This window comes from Camelus bactrianus, chromosome 7 (assembly GCF_048773025.1).
Source record: "Camelus bactrianus isolate YW-2024 breed Bactrian camel chromosome 7, ASM4877302v1, whole genome shotgun sequence".
In the NCBI taxonomy this organism is placed as follows: domain Eukaryota; kingdom Metazoa; phylum Chordata; class Mammalia; order Artiodactyla; family Camelidae; genus Camelus; species Camelus bactrianus.
Genome location: NC_133545.1, coordinates 20414580 through 20434713, shown reverse-complemented (window position 1 = coordinate 20434713; position 20134 = coordinate 20414580). Strand labels below are relative to the sequence as shown.

Below are 20134 nucleotides of genomic sequence, written 5' to 3'. Positions count from 1 at the left end.
GAACTGATTCATATTCTTCATATATAAAGAACTCTCAAAAACCAATAAAATATGAACAGATGAATAACAAAGATCTAAAGATATGTTTGAATATGGATTAGATATTAGATGATATTAAGGAATTATGTTATTTTTGTAGGTTATGATAATTGTATTGTAGTTATATATGAGAATGCCCTTATTCTTCCAAGATGCATGCAGAAATATTAAGAAGTCTTGCAATGTCTAGATATACTTTAAGTGGTTAGCCAAAAAAAAGTGTGTCTAGATGGCAGATAAAGTAATTATGCCAAAATGTGCACAATTATTGAATCTAAGTGGTGGGTATAGAGGTATTTATTTTACTGTTCTCTTCACCTTTCTGTATATTTAAATTTTTTCATTTAAAAATTTATTTTTAAGAACACCCAAAGACAAAAGAGAAAAGGACATAAATGAAAGGAGGAAATACAAATGTTTAACAAACACACAAAATTTCAAAGAAATGGGAGTTAAAACAAAAAGGCATTTCGTATGGCTCATGTTGGCAGACATGAAAAAGATATATAACTTGTAGTGCTGCTATATCAAACAGGCAGTTTAAACTAGCGTAATTTTCTGGAGGGCATTTTGGCAACTCATATAAGAAGTGCACCAAGTGTACACTTCTTATTTTTTTACTTTTAACATTTTTTTCATTGAGTTATAGTCCTTTTACAATGTTGTGTCAAATTCCAGTGTAGAGCACAATTTTTCAGTTATACATGAACATACATCAAATGTACACTTTTTAACCCAGCTTCCTTTTGAAATTTTCTTCTAAGGAAGTAATTGATTAAACAAAGATATGGGTCACGGTAGTATTAATAGTATTTTTTAAAAATTGAGAATAACCTAAAAGCTCAAAGATAAGGGATTGGATAGATAATGGATGGCTCATCCCTAGATAGGACTGCTACACTGCCATTACACATGATGACACAGATCTTTCTGTTGACATTTTCAGATGGTTAAGTTAAAAAAGTAGATGATAGAACCATACAGAGTTTGATCCTACTTTAGAAGTAAATCTGCATTTTCTACATGTTTATGAAATTGCTGAGTGCATATGTAGCTAAAAACTTCACTTTTGCAAAACTTGTGTTTAAGCTTTGGTTTCTTGAGTGGTCCTCCACATTGATTGTTGCTATATGTGGCTCAGTGTCCTCATGTGTAAAATAAGGATAATACCAACCTCACTGGAGAGCAGTAGAAATTAATTAGTTTGTTATTATCCTCCTGTATATAATGTTTATGGAGAACTGGCAATGTTTACTGAAAAGCATTGGCAAGTGGTAGATTTTAAAGTTGCCGTACCCTAAGGGTATTCTCTTGGTGTCTTACTGCCATATCACATACTTTTATGAGCTTTGTAGGAATAGGTCTAGAAATATTTTATTGAGGGACAAAGAGAATTTTTCAGAAGAACCATGGGAGTTTCTGCAGGCAGAGCCCTTTCCTTAGAATCAATAATCCATAGCATTTCAATGGGGATACACTGGGTATGACTAACCAGTTCTACGTATACAGAAATTAGTCATGATTACAGAAACAAGAGGTTGCTCTGCGGTTATCACCAGCTTCTTTGAAATAATCCTCTTCTTTTGTTTAATTCCACCTTCCCAGTAGATAAGTGGACTCTGGAGTTGGTCATGATTTCTTATTCTAAGTCATTCATTTATTTAGATAGGTTTTTTAAATGGTTTCAAGTTACAGGAAATATGGAAGCATATTTAAAAGGTAGTAATGTAAAACAAACAAACAAACAAACAATAAATTGCTAGCTAGCAAATATCACATTAAAAAAAGTAGTAATGTAAAAGCCCTATTGGTTATTTGTTAACTTATTCAACAGGTAACTAACACAGTTAGCTACAAAGTATGAGATAAGGATTCCATCTAAGTCCTTTGAGGTTTCAAGGTTCAAAAGTAGAGATCCAGGGGACAAGGGGGAAACTAGAGATCTGGACTGAGGCAGGAGAGGAAAGAGGCTGCCATTGAGCCTGGAGAGAGAACAAGATGAAGCTCACAGAATTCCTGGGGCCACAGCCTGTGGCGTGGCTCTGTGGCGTGTGCTCTTCAGGATCACAGGTCTGCAGTTAGTGCTGCACTTGGGCATCTCTCTGTTATATACCTCAGATGACAATATGTTTTTAATTTCAGAGGAGCTTATAGGTAAAAAAATAATTTAAAAAATCATTTTTGAGACCTTCCTAAAGACTCGTCTTTTATCCAGAAAAGCTTCAAGTACATGAAAGAATATGGTATCTTCTCTGGGATGTTTTTGGCAACCTGACTAAAGGCCCATTGACCTTATGGTTGTAGCAGCCAGTTCGTAAATTCGCAATAAGCACATTCTGTGCCCAGAACTCTAATGATTCCTGTAAACACACTAAACACTCTTCATCTCTGGTAATTATGAGAATATTTGTTTATGTATTTATCTGTACATGTCTGAATATGTGAAAATGTTTCATAATAGATATTAAAAAAATAAAAGACTTGCTCCCTATACTTGGCAATGTCGTGGACTAGTTGTGTGCAGTGTAGCCTGGAAATAACAACAAAGTGACACAAGATTGAGTCTGTAGGAATTTAAAGGAGTAAGAGGATTATGACAAGAATCCATGGGGAGTTTTCTCTGAGGAAGTGGAAATTGAGTTGGGCCTTGAAAGATAGATAATATTTGGATAAAAAGCAGAATTAAAGACCCAGAGACAGAACAGAATTTGCTAGATGCAGAAGTTAGTAAGGAGGCTGGCCAGCTAAAGAGGGAGTATGGTGAGCTAAGTTGCCCAGTAGGACTCTGTGGGTTGTATACTGGGAACTCAAGAGGGTGCCGTTCATGTAGTCTGCAGAACTGGGCAGACAACTACAGCTGGTGGCCCTGTTAAAGGAGTGTTGGGAAAATAGGGAATGATCAGAATAGTTGTAATGTGAGACTGAGAAGTTTGGACTTCATCCTGTAAGAAGTGGGTAACTGTAGGAGGATTTTTGAGAAAACAGATAAATAATAGTGAAGTGGCTGAACATGTAGGCTTTGGAACTTAGTTAGATTTCCTGCTATATTCCTGTATACTAACTATGTAATTTGGGCTAGTTACTTAAGCCTGAGTTTTCTTATCTCCAAAATGGGTGTAAGAATAGTTTCCTTATAGAATTATATGAGAATTAATTGAGATAGTGCATGCAGTGCTTGACACATAGCAGGTGCTCAATAAGTGGTATTTGATTATAATATTAGTGTTACAGAAATTTTAAATGGCAGTGGTATGCAGGATGAATTGGTGGAAGAGAGATTGGTATGCAGCCCTGCTGATACTGTTTTTAAGTGGTTTTTTAACTCTGTGAAACCGGTTAGTTGACAGTGATGTACAAGTTATGAAGTGACAGGCTTTAGCTGGGGTTTTTAGAATAGAAGGTAGAAGTTGGAAAACAAACAGACTTGTATTTCATCATGTCTTTGACACCATCAGTTATAAGATGCACCATTATTTATGCACCACAAAGAAAGAAAAAACATTGACAAACTGACACAACGCTTATCACTAAGAATTTTTACTTTATACTTATTGAAAGAGCTCTTTCAGGCTTACTTAGATACAGATTTTAATCATACTGCTTTTGTATATACACAAAAAGGAACATGTAAGTGAAATAAATTGCTATTCCGAAACTTTTCCACATTCAGAGTCCAATTCTGAATTATTCTTGTTTCAGAGTCATCATTGTGTGGTTTCATGGAATATTGTCCTCAGTGTCATCAGGAACGTGGGTGGCATTTTAAAAAGTGCTCTGCTATCCTCTCTGAGACCTTTTCCTAGCTGCCACAAGTTTGATGCTGGTTCTTTTTGATCACTGGGGGAGTTACCAGACAACAACCAAGACATGTTCATTTCTGAAATAGTGCTAAATGGCTTGATGATTGAAAAGGCTAGGGGTTGCAATCATGCCTCCAGGGATAACAGCCATGTTCATATATGTGCAGGCAGTGACTTCTGTGCCCCATGACACCTGGTCTACTGCAATTTTAAGATGTATCCCAATTTCAGAGGAATGATAAATGTGGAAAAATTTCATCTCTGAATTGATAGATCAGGTAGAATTGAAGCACCAGCTTTATAATTCTGGGAAACTTAGTTAACTTTAGTAAGTAAACTTAGAGATACTGTGGTCACAACTAAAGATGTTTTATTGTAAATTACTCTGGGGATGCTCTACCAGCATTTTTTTTTAAATCAAGATATTTTTACAGAGTTGCATAGCACTGGTAAATTTAGCAAAATGCCTGGATATGAATTCCTAGAATTCTGCTGACCCATAAAAATGGCTGAAAGTGTTTGAAACTAGCTAATAATGTAATAATAGTAATAATCTAATGATTTTTTTGTCTTTGAATGCTAGGTGTTTCCAGCATAGTGAAATTTATCTTTATACTAGTCATTCACTCTTACTGTGGGCCTACATACTAATATAATACTTTAACCTGATACATTAAAGTTCAAACCATAACCTAGGTTTATTCAGTTTTTCTGTGGGTTGGTAGTGTAAAAACTCTACATAGGGTATAGAAATCTAGAAATCAGAAAGTATATATCCTTAAAGATGCCATGGCAACACCAGCTGTTACAATAAATATATTGGCAATAATTTTTTAAACTTTCTTTTTTGTTAGAAACCAGGATAAAACTGAATCTCTAGAGTAGCTGTCATTCTACATGTTTGCACTGTTTTTCTTTCATCATTTTATTGTTGATCTATTTGGAAAATTCTGTAAAAGTTGTACATTGTAGTCAACAATTTTTGCTTTTTCAGATGCTTGAGGCAGAGTATGAGAATCTTTCTTTTTTAATGTTCGTAATAAGATATTTATAAGGAAGTGTGTCATGATTGAGCGTTCAGTCCACTTAGTAGAAAACCCAGTTCTTAAACATTGTCATAACTTCTGGGCAAACCTCACTTTCTCTTTCCCTTTTTCCCTAAGATAATGGCCTGAGCCCTGAAAGCAAGTTAATTTTCTTTCCTGTCTTGTCACATTTCTGTAATTCCATGGCTTCTTTGTTATCCCCAAAGGTATCCTCATCCCCCTTGTGTATTCTTGTAAGTGAATGAAGCCACTATTGGCGGTTGTAGGATCCAATGTCTGTCTACTGTTGCTGCTCATGATAGAAGAATGTGTATGTGTACAATGTGCTGCTGCGAAGTTCTGTTTTTTGAGAGACCTTTCACTGGCAGTGGGAGGAATGGAATCAGAGCAACAAGTAGCTGGTTCAGACCTGGGCTTGTCAAAGCTACAGAGGTATCATGGGTGTGAAGTTCACCTCTGTCACCCGGGAGGACCAGAGAGAAGGAGAACTTGACCTGTGGTGCTCTCTCTGGCCCTGGGCCTTACTGATGGTGGCACCTATGACACCCAGCTACAATATATACTTCTTGATTTTTTTTTCTTTGATGCCTTTCAGTCTATCCTCTTGTACACTTGAGTCTCCTATTTGTTTTGTAGTCTAGCTTTGCAGGAAAGTAGCAACAGAGGAATGTTTTGAATAGGTTATAGAATTTTAGAGACATAAGTCCTTGGTGATCTTGAAAATGATTTTGGTAATTAACTGCCACAGCTAGGTTTCATCAAATGGCCTGGGAAATGCAGAATAATGGATGCCATTCCTGTTAGATCTGGAATAGGTAATGAGGCCAGCATTCACTGAGAAAATGTGATTTTAACTGAGGAGCAGTGTTTCTGTAAATACTGGCCTCTTTCTGCTGTTGTTACCTGTAATTTCATCATCTTTTCATTTAATTCTGTACAATGTGGTGTCTTTGGGGCCAGCGGGTATTTTTATCTGCTAGTTGTAGTGTTTGTTCTTAGGGCTCTGTGATGGCTAAGGAAGGCCAGCTCCACCCACTTTCTGGTTGCTTGGCACCAACCCTCCCTGGTTGTTGGTCATCTTGTTTACTTCTGCCCTTAATTCCCTGCAGGTGCGTAAGTACAAGAGCATGATCCTGGAAGACCTGGAGTCTGCCCTGGCAGAACACGCCCCTGCACCACAGGAGGTTAACTCAGAGCTGCCACCTCTCACCATCGATGGAATTCCAGTCTCTGTGGACAAAATGACTCAGGTAAGGGGCGGGAAGTGAGGAGGAGACACAAAGACAAGCGGCACGGGTGTGGGCAGGCCTCAGATCACTCTTCTTAATTTTGTCCTCACCAGAGTGAGACACAGGCTGGAGTCTGATAGCGAAATAGTAGCAGCCTCAGAATAGAAAATGCCAGAAGAATGCTCCCAGCCAAGGGCATGGATATGGTCTTCTGTTGGCAGTTTTTTCCTTTCACTTGGGCCCTTGGGTTAGATAAAGAAACTTTTAGCTTGGAGTTGGTTTGGACAGGAGACTGTTAGGACTTCGATGAGTCACAATCAAGTGGGGCGAGTAAACTTTCAGTCACTCCTGGGCTGAGCTGCTCCTCCCATGTAAATTCTGAATGCCAACACACTGCTGTCAGGGAAGGCTCCTCTTTTTAGGGAGTAAGAATGGAAAACTTGGTGAGCCACCCTCCTGAGTCATTGCTTCCCACCTCTTCCTTTGAGAGAGGAAGTCAAAATTACTTAGCTTGATAAATCAGCATACCTTAGGAATTATGCTGAGCTTGTCTCTTTTAAGTGTTTTTTAGCTTTAAAAGTGATAACTTGATCAAGATCAAATTCCTTTTTTGTAACATATTTTCCTACCTTATTTCTTTATTAATACGTCTAGCTTTAAGTCCACTTGTGAGTTTTCTTTCCTTACCTTAGACTTCCAGCAGCATTTAACATAGTTGACTACTCCTTCCTTCTTAAAACACTTTCTCCTCTTGGTTTCTGTACCTACACTCTCCTAATAGCCTCTTACTTTACCAAGTGCTCCCTGTCAGCAATTCTACTGGCTCCTCGTCCTCTTCTCACTTGATCAGTATTGGCATGTCCCAGGGCTCTGTTTATAATTTCTCTCCACATGATCTCATCCTGTTCTGTGGGCTTTATATCCCATCTATATGCTGTTTACACCCCAGCTTATAAGACTATTAGATCTCCAGTACCTGACATGCCCAAAATGGAACCTTTGATTGTCCCTACTCTCCACTTCAGATCTGTTCCTTCCCTAGTATTCCTCTTATCAGCTAACAGCACCATGGTCCATCTGGCGGCTCAAGTCTAAGTAATCCTTGGTTTCCCTGTTTTGCCCTCACTTCGCCATCAAGCACATCTAATTCATTAGCAAGTCATTTCAGTTCACCTCTGAAATGTACCCTGAATCTGATCATTCTTCTCAGTTCTCATCACCACCCCTGCCCATGCCTTCAGCATCTCTCACTTGGACTGTTTACATCGATCAGTTCTATTGATTTCCTTCTTGCCACAGTCCATACTCTACAGAGCCATCAGATTTTTAAAGAAACTTAAATCAGGTAATATCACTCTCTTGTTTAAGCCTTTTAATGGCTTTCCACTATTCCTAGAATCAAATTCAGACTCTGCCACGGCCTCTGAGGCCCTGTGTATATAGCCTGCCTTTTCCAACCTCATTTCTCATTCTCCCCCTCAGTCACTGTGTTCTGGCCACACTCACCCTTTCTTTCTGTCAAATGCTTCCAGCTCTTTCACTTTTGCTGTTTCCTCCACCTGAAACATTGTTCTAGATCATTGCATGATTCACTTTATCTTATTCAAAGTCTAGCTCAGATTTCACCCCCTGTATCTTATTCAAAGTCTAGCTCAGATTTCACCCCCTGAGACGAGCCTCTCTTGATTATCCCATCTGATGAAACTTTCTCCTCATCACCAAGTCACAGCCTAATGCATCCCATATTTTATTGTCTTTGTAACACTTACCACTACCTGAAGTTATTTATTAACATTTATACTTGTGTGTGGTCTGTCTCTTCGGCTAGGATTGAGAGCAGGGGTTTAGTTCTATTCTTCACTGCAGTCCAGTACAGCTGCCTGGCACCAGATAATATCTGTACTAAACACAGTCAGCCTTCCATATCTGTGGGTTCTGCATCTGTCGATTTAACCAATCTCAGATTGAAAATATTGGGGGGGGGGGGAATCCCAGAAAGTTCCAAAAAGCAAAACTTGAATTTGCAGCACTGGCACCTATTTACATAGCATGTACATTATATTAGGTATTATAAGTAATCTAGAGACAGTTTAAAGTATACTGGGGGATGTGTGTAGGTTATGTGCAAATACGGTGCCATTTTACATAAGGGAATTGAGCATCTGCAGATTTTTGTTATCCATGGTGGCTCTGAAACCAATCCCCCGTGAAGACTGAAGGATGACTGTAGTAGTCAATATCGGTTCAGTAAATGACCTAAGAGTGAAAGCAAAAGTGAGTTCAGTGTAGTGGGTAACTGGATTGCAAGCCTCCTGAGTGGGTGCACTCAGTGTAGACATTGATGCTGCAGCTCCGGAGATGGCACTTTTCTTTTTATTAAGCCTGATCCAGCAACTTGGTCTGAAGTAATACAGTATTTTATAAATATGAAGCTAAGTTGTGATCTTTTGATTGTTGGATTCGTAGATCTTTCTGTGGACACTTGAAAGATCTCTGGATAATGGTTTGAAAAGGAAAATATTATCTAAACTTTTTTCTTGTTGTTTTATACCTGTTATTACTCTATCCCTGTGGCCATTCTGACTGGTTAAAGAAAACATGAGGTGAATTTTACCTGATTAATGTAAAGAATCTACTTTGTATCTCAGATATAAAGTACATCTAAAGTTGACTTAGTTTCTGATTAAGCTTACTTAATCAGAAATAAGGAGTAATCACTGAGAAGGTGTGTACTATGTTTAGGTACTCTCCTGAGATGGGCACATTTTCCTTCTTTGTCACATTTGGTGTGTTAGATTGAAATAATCTGAGATTTTTATATATTAAATCATCATGGCTAGTGATAATTGGGAGAATTTGCTGATGGTCACAGAAGTCAGAGCAAACAATTAATTTAATTATCGTGCTGGAGGTAAAACATTTGAAACCATTGTTTCCATTTTTGTGACATATGCAACTCAGTAGGTTGGTACAGTGGTACAGTGGTGCATCCAAGGGAAGCTGGAGTAAGTCATGGGTCAGTCTGAGAGGCACTGTGGAGTGTGCATCTTCTTACCGTTGTACATCCCCCCCTTGTCCTTCTCACCACAGATGATTACTAAAAAGTAACACATAACACATAAAACAAAGGAATGGGGAGAAGGAGTAAGCAGGGTATTGAAGAACCCAACTCCCAGTTGAATGGGAATTTCTGAGAATTTGGATCCTTGGGATTTTCCCCCAAGTCTTTTTTTTTTTTTTAATTATGTTTTATTTGGTTTTCCTCAGATACTTTCTTTTTTTTAATTCTTACTTTTTATTGAAGTGTAATCGATTTACAATGTTAGCTTCAGGGTTACAGCAAAGGAATTCAGTCTTATACATATATATATGTGTATATACACACACATACACACACATATATACTTTTTTTAGATTCTTTTCTGTTACAACTCATTACAAGAAATTGAATATAGTTCCCTGTGCTTTACCGTAGGTCCTGTTGTTAAATACTTTCTTCTTAATGTGAACTAAATTCCTTTCTTCCTTTCTTCCTCTCTTCCTCTCTTCCTCCCTCCCTCCCTTCCTTCCTCTCTCTCTCTCCCCCTCACTCTTTTAATTTATACTAAAGCCTTTCACTATTAATGGTAGTAAAAGCAGGGTTTTATTTCAAACCAAACCTAGATAGGCAAGGTGATGGAAATATAAGCACCATCAATGGAAAGTACTTTGGATGATTTTTCCAGAGAGCAGGTTGGCAGTGCATATCAAAATTTAAAATGTGCATGTCATGCCCCCCAAGTAAGCAAACATGTATGTTCACGGCATTGTTTCCGATGAAAACCTGAGATCAATGTGGTTAAATGAATTATAGTAGTGGTATTTAGAATTTACATGGAAAGAAGAGCAGCTTAGCCTGTAAGAGACTAGAAGTGAATATTCACTGAAATATAGACACTACAAATGATGATTTGCTCTCTGTTGCAATAGAATACTACTGTGATATATTAAATTAAAAACTGGTTATAAAATAGCATTTCTTATATACTGTATTTTGAGGGGTTTAGGCCCTTTGCTTTTGTTTCTATTAGGGGACTAGATTTCACACACACACACACACACACACACACACCCCCAGGGAATACAGAATTGAGTTAATTGATTTCATTTGTTTAAAACATGCACACAAAGCACACAAAACTTGCCTGTGTCTGTGTGAGGATATATGAAACTTTAGAAGGATATACACCGATATATTAGCAGTGATTATGTGTGATGGCATTATGGGTGATTTTCATTGTCTTTGTCTAATAAGAATGACTTATAACCATAGAAACCAAAACGTGTATTTTCATATTTTATATGTAAACTTGAATTTTTTTAAGTGCAACTTTGATGGTGTTTCTGCCTTGTTTTGTCCAAAGATTATTTTTCATAACATTTACTGATGAAGACGTCAGCAACTCTTTTTTTTTTCCCCCTCTCATTTTTCTCTTCTGTAGCTACTGTGTGTTGAAAGGCATAATACTAAATTCTTTCAGGGTTAAATCTCATTTAACCCTTGCCTTCCAGTGCACACGCTTGTGTATGTGTGTGTGTGTGTGTGTGTGTGTGTGTGTGTTTGTGTGTGTGGGAGAGAGAGAGAGAGAGAGAGAGATTTCTATTTTATAGTCAAGGAAGCAGAACTCAGATATGGCTGTACCCGTAAAAGACAAAGTAAGTTTATGTGGACACCAGTTCTAGAGTTCAGACCATATGAGTAGTTCATGACTTCCTTAAAGTAATAAAATTCCAGAATTGTAAAAGTGCACTGGTCTGGAGATGGACTTGTGTTAACTAGGCAGCTCTATTAATTATCTTATCTGCCCTGAATGTCATGGAGAAGATAACTGATGTTTATATTGATGACCCTAATTTACAAATATAATTCCTTATATGATCCTTAGATGAGTTCTGAATCATCCAAAGAGAGTAAATCATATTCAATATTGTTCTAATGTTATGTGTTCCATTACTTTAATTCTTTACAAGTTAGAAAGTTAACATGGTTTGTTAGTCAGAAGATCTCGTCTTTAAGTCCCACTTCTACATATAGTAGCCCTGGTTCTCAGTTCCATCTTATGAAAGTGAGCATAATACATGCCCTCCTACCTCATAGAGTCAGAGGAAGAAAAAATGAGACGTATTGGAAAGTGCTTTGAAAACTAAGGAATCACACACAGGTATTATTACTATTAATACTAGTTTTATATGTTACCTATATTAACTTTGAAATAACCTGATTATTACCATTTCTTATCCACTTTTCACTCAGAGGAAGTGAACCTAAAATTTTTATTTTTCTCAGCAGTGAACTAGGACAGTATAGGTGACAATGTATTCAAAAGTTGAGACATAAAGGAATCAACTTATGAAGCAAGTTAGTAACAAACAAATAGAATTTATGGTGGAGTCCATATTGCCAGTGCTTTCTTCTCTCTCTCTTTCTTTTTGTATGAAACCATGTTGTAATCATCACTCAGATTGAGTATTTCAGCTAATCTACACTGAAAAGTTACTGTTTTAAAAGAATTTCTTGACTTGCTCTAACAACCATTGAAATTGTCTTCTACAACAGATTGAAGTTAAGCATAACAGAGTATCTTATGTATAACAAAGTAACTCTATTACATATAACAGAGTATTTTAAATACAATGTGAACTGAATTCCTTGGTGCTTTTAGGAAGCAGCTCTGTAGTTTTGGCTTTTGTTGTGTTTTACTTTGTTTTTCTTTGTGGTAAAAGTGTAATTCTATATGGGTAAGTAGAATGTTTACCTGAAAAGCTTGTTTTTACTATTATAAATATACCTTGATCCTAATAAAGTCTTTGTGTGTGTGTGTGTTAAAAAAAAAAACAAAAAACAAAAAAACAGCTCTATAGTATTGTTAGTGAAAAAATGAAAAGTTGAATTTCTAGGCACCTTTAAGAATACTGGTTAGAACTTAACCCATTTCTGTCTATCTCCTTGAGTAAGAATTGAAGGAGACTGAGAAACGTCTTAGAAGAAATCTAATTTGATACAGATTCTGCAACCCCATTTACAGTGAAATAATGAAGTTATCTTTTTCAGAGATTTTGAAAACCAGGTTAGCAAAATTTTCTAGGATACTTGAGAGACCAGAGGATGGGCTAAATTGTGTTTCTCAAACTTCAGTGTCCATAGGAATCACCTGAGAGTCTTATTTGTTTAAATGCAGATTGTGAATCAGTACGTCCGAAGTGGTAGCTGAGACTCTGCCTTCTAGCTTCTAGGTGATGCCAGTGCTGCTGACTCCCAGACTACACTTTGAGTTTAAGAAATTAGATCATTTCTTAAAGAGTCTTTAAGCAGTTATTACAGTTTTGCTAGTGGAAAGTCAGTTATGTTCTTTACCACATTTGAGTCCTATAGGATTCTCTTGTTCTTGGGAGGTTGTTAATCTTTTTGGAATTTGTGTTAGAAGAGATCCAGGCCAAGATTATAGTTACAGAAGAAGTATGATGAATCTGGTATTATTGGTTAAAATCCGCTCCTTTTTCTCTTCTCCCTTTCTTCTCCTTTGAACTTACTGTCCTCCTCTCACTCTCACTGGGACAGTCTTTGTTGCTTTAATATTCCCTTGGAGTAATGATGCAACAGGATAGTAATTCTTCACTAGTTTTCAGGGAAACCTTCAGAAACATACAGCACAGTGATTGCTTCTTTGGAAGAAGTTATTCACAGGGATTGACAAGTTTTACTTTAAAAATATTGATCAGTTGTCAATTTAGGTTTTTTGAATATTGTTTTATTTTGTTTTGAAAAAGCATAGATCTGGCCTCTTCTACCTAAAAAATAGAAGCATTATGCTAAGTAAAATATGCCAAAGGACAAATATTGTGTGATTCCACTTATATGAGGTATCTAGAATGGGTAAATTCGTAAAGGCAGAAAGTAGAATAGCGCTTACCAGGGGCTGGAGGAAGTAAAAATGGGGAACTATTGTTTAATGGGTACAGAGTTTCTGCTTGGTGATGAATAAATTCTGGAAATAGTGGTGATGGTCATACAATAGTGGGAATGTATTTAATGCCACTGAATTGTACATTTTAAATTGGCTAATTTCATGTTATGTATATTTTACCACAATTTAAAAAAATGTTTAAAGAGTTGGATAAAAGGTATTTTAATTAATTCAGTGGTCCTCAAACTTGACTGCACAATAGAACCACCTGGGGATCTTAAAATCCTAGTGCCCAGGCCACACTCCAGACCAATTAAATCAGACTCTTTGGGGATGAGATCTAGGCGTCTGCAGTGTTTAAACTCCCCAGGCAGTTTCAGTGTGCAGCCAACTTTGAGAACCACTGTTGTAGGTAACAGTTCCTAACTTCTTCTCCTACTATAGTGTCATAATCTGTGTGTAGAATATGTTTTCTTACTGTCTAAAATAATCAAAAAGTGTTTCTGTGTATGATACCATCCCAAATTTTGTCAATATTAGGTAAGCAGGATAAGATTAAGAAAATATAAAGGTAACAAAAACATTGGCTGTGTTCTTAAATAGAACACAGCATATTTTGAGTAGAGTAAAAGAATTAAGAGTATATTCAGGAAAACTAAGAGAAGGGAACATGCATATAAATTCCATATTCAGGACAGAACTAGAGTAGGGAAAAGCAGTTGCATAATATATGACAAGGAATGTCTAGAACACATGAATATTTCTTTCAAATTAATAAGAAAAAGATCATTAGAGAAATAAGCCAAGCATTATGAACAGTTCATAAAAAGGAAAAACAATCAGTAAACATATAAAAAGATTCTCAACCTCACTAGTAATGAAAATTAAAATAAATCTTTTCCCCCACATTTGATGAGCCAAAATAAGAAAGCAGGGTAATTAATGTGAAGGGAGATTTTGAAATAATGGGTATTGTTCTGCACTGTTGGTGGGAATAGGATTGACAGTCTTTCAGGAGGACGATTAGGCAGTGTCTATTAAAATGTTAAATGTGTATACCTTTTAACCAACAATTCCACTTTTCTGCTGGAGAAATACATGTGTGCTCAAAGAAGCAGGTAGGTACAAGCACTGTAAACAACATAAATGTTTATCAGAAGGAGAATGGTTAAATAAAATGGAAAAAACTATACTATGGATACTAAGCAACTGTTTTTTGGTTTTTTTTTTTTTTTAATGAGGTTATTCTAGTTGTACTAGCATGAGAAGATCTCTGTGACAAAATGTTGAGTGGGAAAAGTGAGTTGTACTAAAATATGTATATGTGTGTTTTCTTTCATCACATAAAACTGTGCCTTTCCAGCATATATTTATGTAAATATGTAGAATTTGGCCTTTAAGAAAGGGTGTTCATCAAATTAATGCCTCTGGACAGGGGACTAGATTGCAGGAGGGTGGATCTTAAAGAGCACTTTGATTTTATCTGTGTTATTTAAATTTTTATACTAAAGAGTATAACTAGGATAAGCTAGCAGAAACTGACCAATCTGAGACTCCTTCAAAGAGAAGGTAGAATTTTTAAGAGCATTTTGATTAATGGGAGGGAGACAATTTAATAGGTTGATGGGGTGTGGAGATGGAGAAGCAGAAGTATTGGCTGAAGAGACGAGTGTCTTCATTGGCTGTCCCTTGAATTCTCTAAACTTACCTTTCCTTACAAACTTATTCTTCCCATGTTTCTAGGGGAATGTGTTTATGGGAAAATGAGATTAAGAGAAGCCAGTGTTTCTGCTGTGGGGATATAGAATTGGTGTTTCTAATAAGGAAAGCCACTTTCATTATCTCTATGAACAGAGGTCTGTGGTACAAATAATTCCCAATAGTGGGCAAAAAAAAGCATTTGCTTTTACTTTCTAATTGCCTTTTAAATATCCACTTGAGTATGATTGGGACTGTCAACCTGGAGGTTCATAATTTTAAATTAAAATAATAAAGCCACAGTCTGAAAATTCTTGTTTTCTTTCCCTGCTACATTCCTGTTTTCCTATAGGGTATAGAAAACATCACCTTTCAACGTGGTTTGATTTCAGCTGCCTTCTCTTTAAATTTCTTAGACCTCTTCAGTAGATGTGGAATTGGCAGGCATTTTAATTTGAAAGACCTTTTCTTGGTAACTGAACCTAAATGGACATCAAAGAGACTCAAAATCCCTGGTCTCGGGTACATGCAGAGCAAAGAGAGAAGGAGTGAGAGAATATTTGGAATATTTGGGACTATATAAAGATAATACATTATTGGATAGCAAACAACTGAATTTAAAAGTGAAAAATTTCTAGCGTAGTTAAGAAATAGTTTTATTTTGGCTAGATTAAAATGTTTAGAGTTTTAGAAAAGTCTCTTTTTTTAAACCATCAGTGGTTTCCACATACTCTTTACTTTTGACTGCCACCGGCATGAATATAGTATCTTTTTCCTTTGCTGAATGTGCCCTGGAAGGAGTGGTATTTTCTACTCTCTGTTGGTTTAAGGTGGGCTTATTGACCGAGCTGGGCACTTGAAGCCCATCTAGAGCCCTAAATCAGAATGAGAGGCTGGGAAAGCTCCTTGCGGCCCAATTAGAGGACAGCTGGAGAGGACAGCCTTTACCTTTGCTGATCTTGTTGATTGTCTCCCCGTGGATTAAAGACAAACCTTCCTTAACAAGCACATTGAGTAGCTTGAGTTTTCAAAACTCTCCAGGACCAGTAATTAATCCAACTGGTAATGAGAGCACCGTGCTGAATTCTGGAAAGAAATCATTTAACTCTTTCTATACTGGATAGTTCATTTTCCCTTATTACTATCCCTTTAGCCTTAGCACTATTTATTTGGGACAGTATAAAAATAGTCTGGTGGAAAGTCTTTTTCAGTAAAAAAGTAGTTATCTCTATGTATTTAAAAGCAGAGTTTGTCCTTCATTCCCAAACTGTACAGAATTGAAAAGTGAACTTTTATTGTTGAGAATACATTAAGCCTCTTATTTTGATATAGGGGCAAATTTTGTACAACTGATAGTGCTTTTAAAAGCTAGGATCTGTCTCTGAATTAGAACTTATTAATTTCACTCTGAGTCTATTTTTTAACTTAATGGGGATTTTGCCTGTGGAAGTAACCTTTTCTTTGTGCTGCTTCCATTTCTCCTGCCTCTTATATTTAGCCTCTACTGTCTTCTTCCTATGGGTTTGAAACATTTTCCATCCAGAGACTCTAGCACATAAAACACCTTTGAGAGGTTTCCTGGTTCTCTCTTTCCTCTAACTGTGGTTGCACTTGGGTCCCCTTTTCTAATGATTTCCGCTAATAATCTGCTGTATACTTTTTTTAATGCTCAAAGATCCAGCAGAATAGCCTAAACTACCTATACATTGGGGCAGAGTGGGTTGGTAAAAGCTAGCTTCCTCGAGGCACAGAATTGGCCTCAATGGTCATTTTGGTTCATTTTTGATTCTAGCTTCCTTTGTTTCTGATCCTCAATTATATTTACACAAATACATATGAATTCGTTCTGCCTTCTACTTTTTCCCACTATACCCATCTTGAAAAGTGAAGGATAAATGTCTTTGTATACATTACAGTGTGTTTAATACTAGAAAACCATTTCACGTTGGCTAATTCTTTGCATTGGAAAAGATGACTGATAACTAAAGTAGTAACAATAAAACCGCCATTGATTCAAATTAACTATGTATATACCTGCTCTCTCTGATCCTCTCAATTGACCGTATTTACTTGTCATTATCATTAATACTTTGCAGTTGAGAAAATTAAGATTCAGAGAGAGTTGGGGTTCAGAACCAACTCTCAGAATCTAGAGCTTGTGTTTTGTTTGGGGCTTTTCTTGATTGACATATAATTGACATACAACATTATATTAGTTTCAGTTGTACAGCATAATGATTTGACATTTGTATATCTCGTGAACTGAAATGATTATTACAATAATTCTAGTACCATCTGTCACTATACAAAGTTACAAAAAAATTTTTTTCTTGTGATGAGAACCTTTAAGATTCACTTTCTTAGCAACTTTCAGACTTGCAGTACAATATTAGTGACTGTAGTCAGTATACTGTACCTTACATCTCTATAACCTATTTATTTTATATCTGGAAGTTTGTACTAGAGTTTGTGTTCTTATTAATGTGTACAAAAAGCTGACTCAAGAATATGAAAATTAATATATGTATATTCATGTATGACTGAAGCATTGTGCTGTACACCAGAAATTGACACAACTTTGTAAACTGTACTTCAATTAAAAAAAAAGTGAAAACAGAAAAAAAGACTGACTCAAGTATTCAAGATATATTTCACAAAGAGTATAGGACTTGCTGGGCATTAAGGAATGAGCAGTGGCTCTGGAATAGCAGCTTAAGAACATAGTCCAGTAGGGGAAACAAATCAGAAGGCATAGAAGCAAGAATGAGCTCAGCAGTTCAAAGGACTGTGCAGAGACTTGCCTTCTGAGGGCCAAGGCTGCCTGGTGGGAATTAGTGGGGACTGAATGTAGTGGGAAGCCAAATTGTGGCAGGCCAGAAAAGCTGGACAGAGGAATCTAATTTAATTGCTTATAGTGAAAAGTTTGAAGGGTTTGATTATTGAAGCTATGTAGCATTTAGGGAAGCCTGTCTGTCCAAGGATATGTGAGATGAGGAAGAGAGGGGAGAATTTGGAGTTCCACAGGAAAGCCAACTAGAAGGATACACTGGCCTTGAGCTAGAAAGTGGGCATGCAGGTGGGACTGGAGAAGAAGGGATGAATACCACAGACATTTCAGAGAAGAAAGAACAGAACTTGCAACGAGTGGCTAGATGGGGGTTGAAGGAAAGAGGTGACTCTAACTGAGGTTTTGAACTTGGGGAGAGGAGGTGGGGTTCTACTGGAAAAGACAAAGATGCTGAGAAATTAAGTCATTGGGAAGAGTGGAGGAGGGTTTTAAGTGAGTAGGCTGGTACTGTGCCCACACTTTAAATAACCAATGAATTCTTAAAACCTAGTGGAAAGCCTGGTGTGAAAGACAAAGCAAGCCTGAGGAGAAAAGCTGTCCACAGCCAGGTGCCAGGGTGACCCAGAACTGAGGAATGTGGGTAACTATTGGTGGAGATGGGACGGGGATCAGAAGCTGAAAAAATCTTCAGAATTAAAGAATATATGGTGTTCCAGGTGGGATTTGAGCAGAGTCTGTCAACCAAGTGTTATAGACAGCAAGTTTTTTCTGGACAGTTTAGTTTTGTGTTAATTTAGAGATATTTGACCTTCTTATTTCATTGTCTCCCCACTCTGCTAGGTATGGATATAAAGAACTCTCCTTTTGGAAACTGTTATGGTATTAAAGGAAAGGGGAGACTTATAAAAGTCTGTGGTATCAGTTTATTTGGTTTATGCATCTGAGAAAGCCATTGTTTCTTTGTATGATGAAATGTAAATATTGTGTGTAAGAATTAAGCTTCTTCCTTCTCTGTATATCTGAAGCTAGAAAAACACACTCTCAGGAAGCCAGGATAAAAGGAAAAATGACTTTGAGATGCACTTTCTTAAAATAACTGAAGGAGTGACCTCATGAGCCAGCTGATTGCGTGGGTTTGCAAATGGATATGTTTCTATTAGCCTGCTGCTTGATGCCGCAGAGCCAAATATATAATGGAGGGTATTATATCATATCCTGCAGACAGGAGACTGTCTGGGAGATGAGGGACTTAGAAAGAACCATGAAATGGCAGGCTCGGCACAAGGGTTAACAACATAAATGCTGTCAACCAGAACTTTCTTTATTGGGTGAACATTACTGATTTGGCTTCAAATTATGTAATAATTTGTGTCATCTTCTGATAAAATAATATTTAAATGAGAACACCTGATATTTAAATAAGCTCTTCAATACAAGTGTTGTTGTATTCATTCTCTCATTAATACTTAAGTATTCCCATTTCTATTTTTTTCTTTCCCTTTTTTACAGCTACAACAAGCCCATGTCCTTGGGTCTGACTTCTTGCTAAAATTGTCCTTGCCTTTTGGTCTTAAGCTGTAGAGGTTGATGAATGCGTCCTTCAATGGAGGATGCTGCTTATTTCTGGAATGCTGTAGAACACCAGGTTCAAAGGAAAGCTGTAGGTCTAGGGAGGAAGATTATAGCTTGATAAACTGCTCCTCTTGCCAAAAATCATTGTAAGCAATGAAGAGAATTCACAAAGTTGGCTCCCCTTCTCCCCCTACGTACACACACAACATGGTTACAGTGCCAGATGATAAAGAATGGCAGTTGTCTCTGTGGTTTTAACATCTGTTTGGTCTGGATTTGATCTGTAAAATAAATTTGAATGAAGTTCATAATGTGTTTAAATCAACACTTGCTTCACTGCATGTATCTGTATGTCTGACTCATAGCCATTGGATTGTCTTATTAGAAACTTGTTATTTATTTTTTGTTTTTGGTTGTTTCAACTTTTTTTTATTGAGTTATAGTCATTTTACAATGTTGTGTCAAATTCCAGTGTAGAGCACAATTTTTCAGTTATATATAAATATACGTATATTCATTGTCACATTTTTTTTCACTGTGAGCTACCCCAAGATCTTGTATATATTTCCCTATGCTATACAGTATAATCTTGTTTATCCATATTAGAAACTTTTTAGAAGAGTTTTAGGGTTATTTTCCCTTTCTATTAAGTAAAGCCCATTTATTTTTATATATTTGAAACCCACCACCTTACTGAATTCTCTTATTGTTTATAGTTGTTTTTCATTTGATTCTATGGGAATTTTCTGATACACAGTCATATCATCTACAAATAATGATGGTTTTTATCTGCTCCTCACCTCTTATTTCACTCATCTAATTGTTCTAACTACTACCTCCAGAACAACATTGAAAACATGTTGACTTTGTTTGACACCTTAAATGCATGGAAGTTCTAGAAGGGAAATAAAGTATGGCATCAGTAGTATTTTAGGGGTCAGAAATCAAACACGGAGATAGATATTCTTGATCTTATAGGAACAAGTGTATGAAATTCGACTTAAGGTGCACTTTACCA

General features: G+C 36.7%; 1 protein-coding gene across 5 annotated transcripts in view; it reads left to right on the top strand.

Moving 5' to 3' along the window:
• NRF1 (nuclear respiratory factor 1) overlaps positions 1 to 20134 on the top strand; it is a 127251-nt gene that overhangs the window by 58704 nt on the left and 48413 nt on the right. For all 5 annotated transcript variants that reach the window (XM_074367074.1, XM_074367070.1, XM_074367072.1 and 2 more), the window contains one exon: positions 5995 to 6135. In XM_074367074.1, the coding sequence (XP_074223175.1) occupies positions 5995 to 6135 (141 nt within the window). The remainder of the gene's footprint in view (positions 1 to 5994; positions 6136 to 20134) is intronic.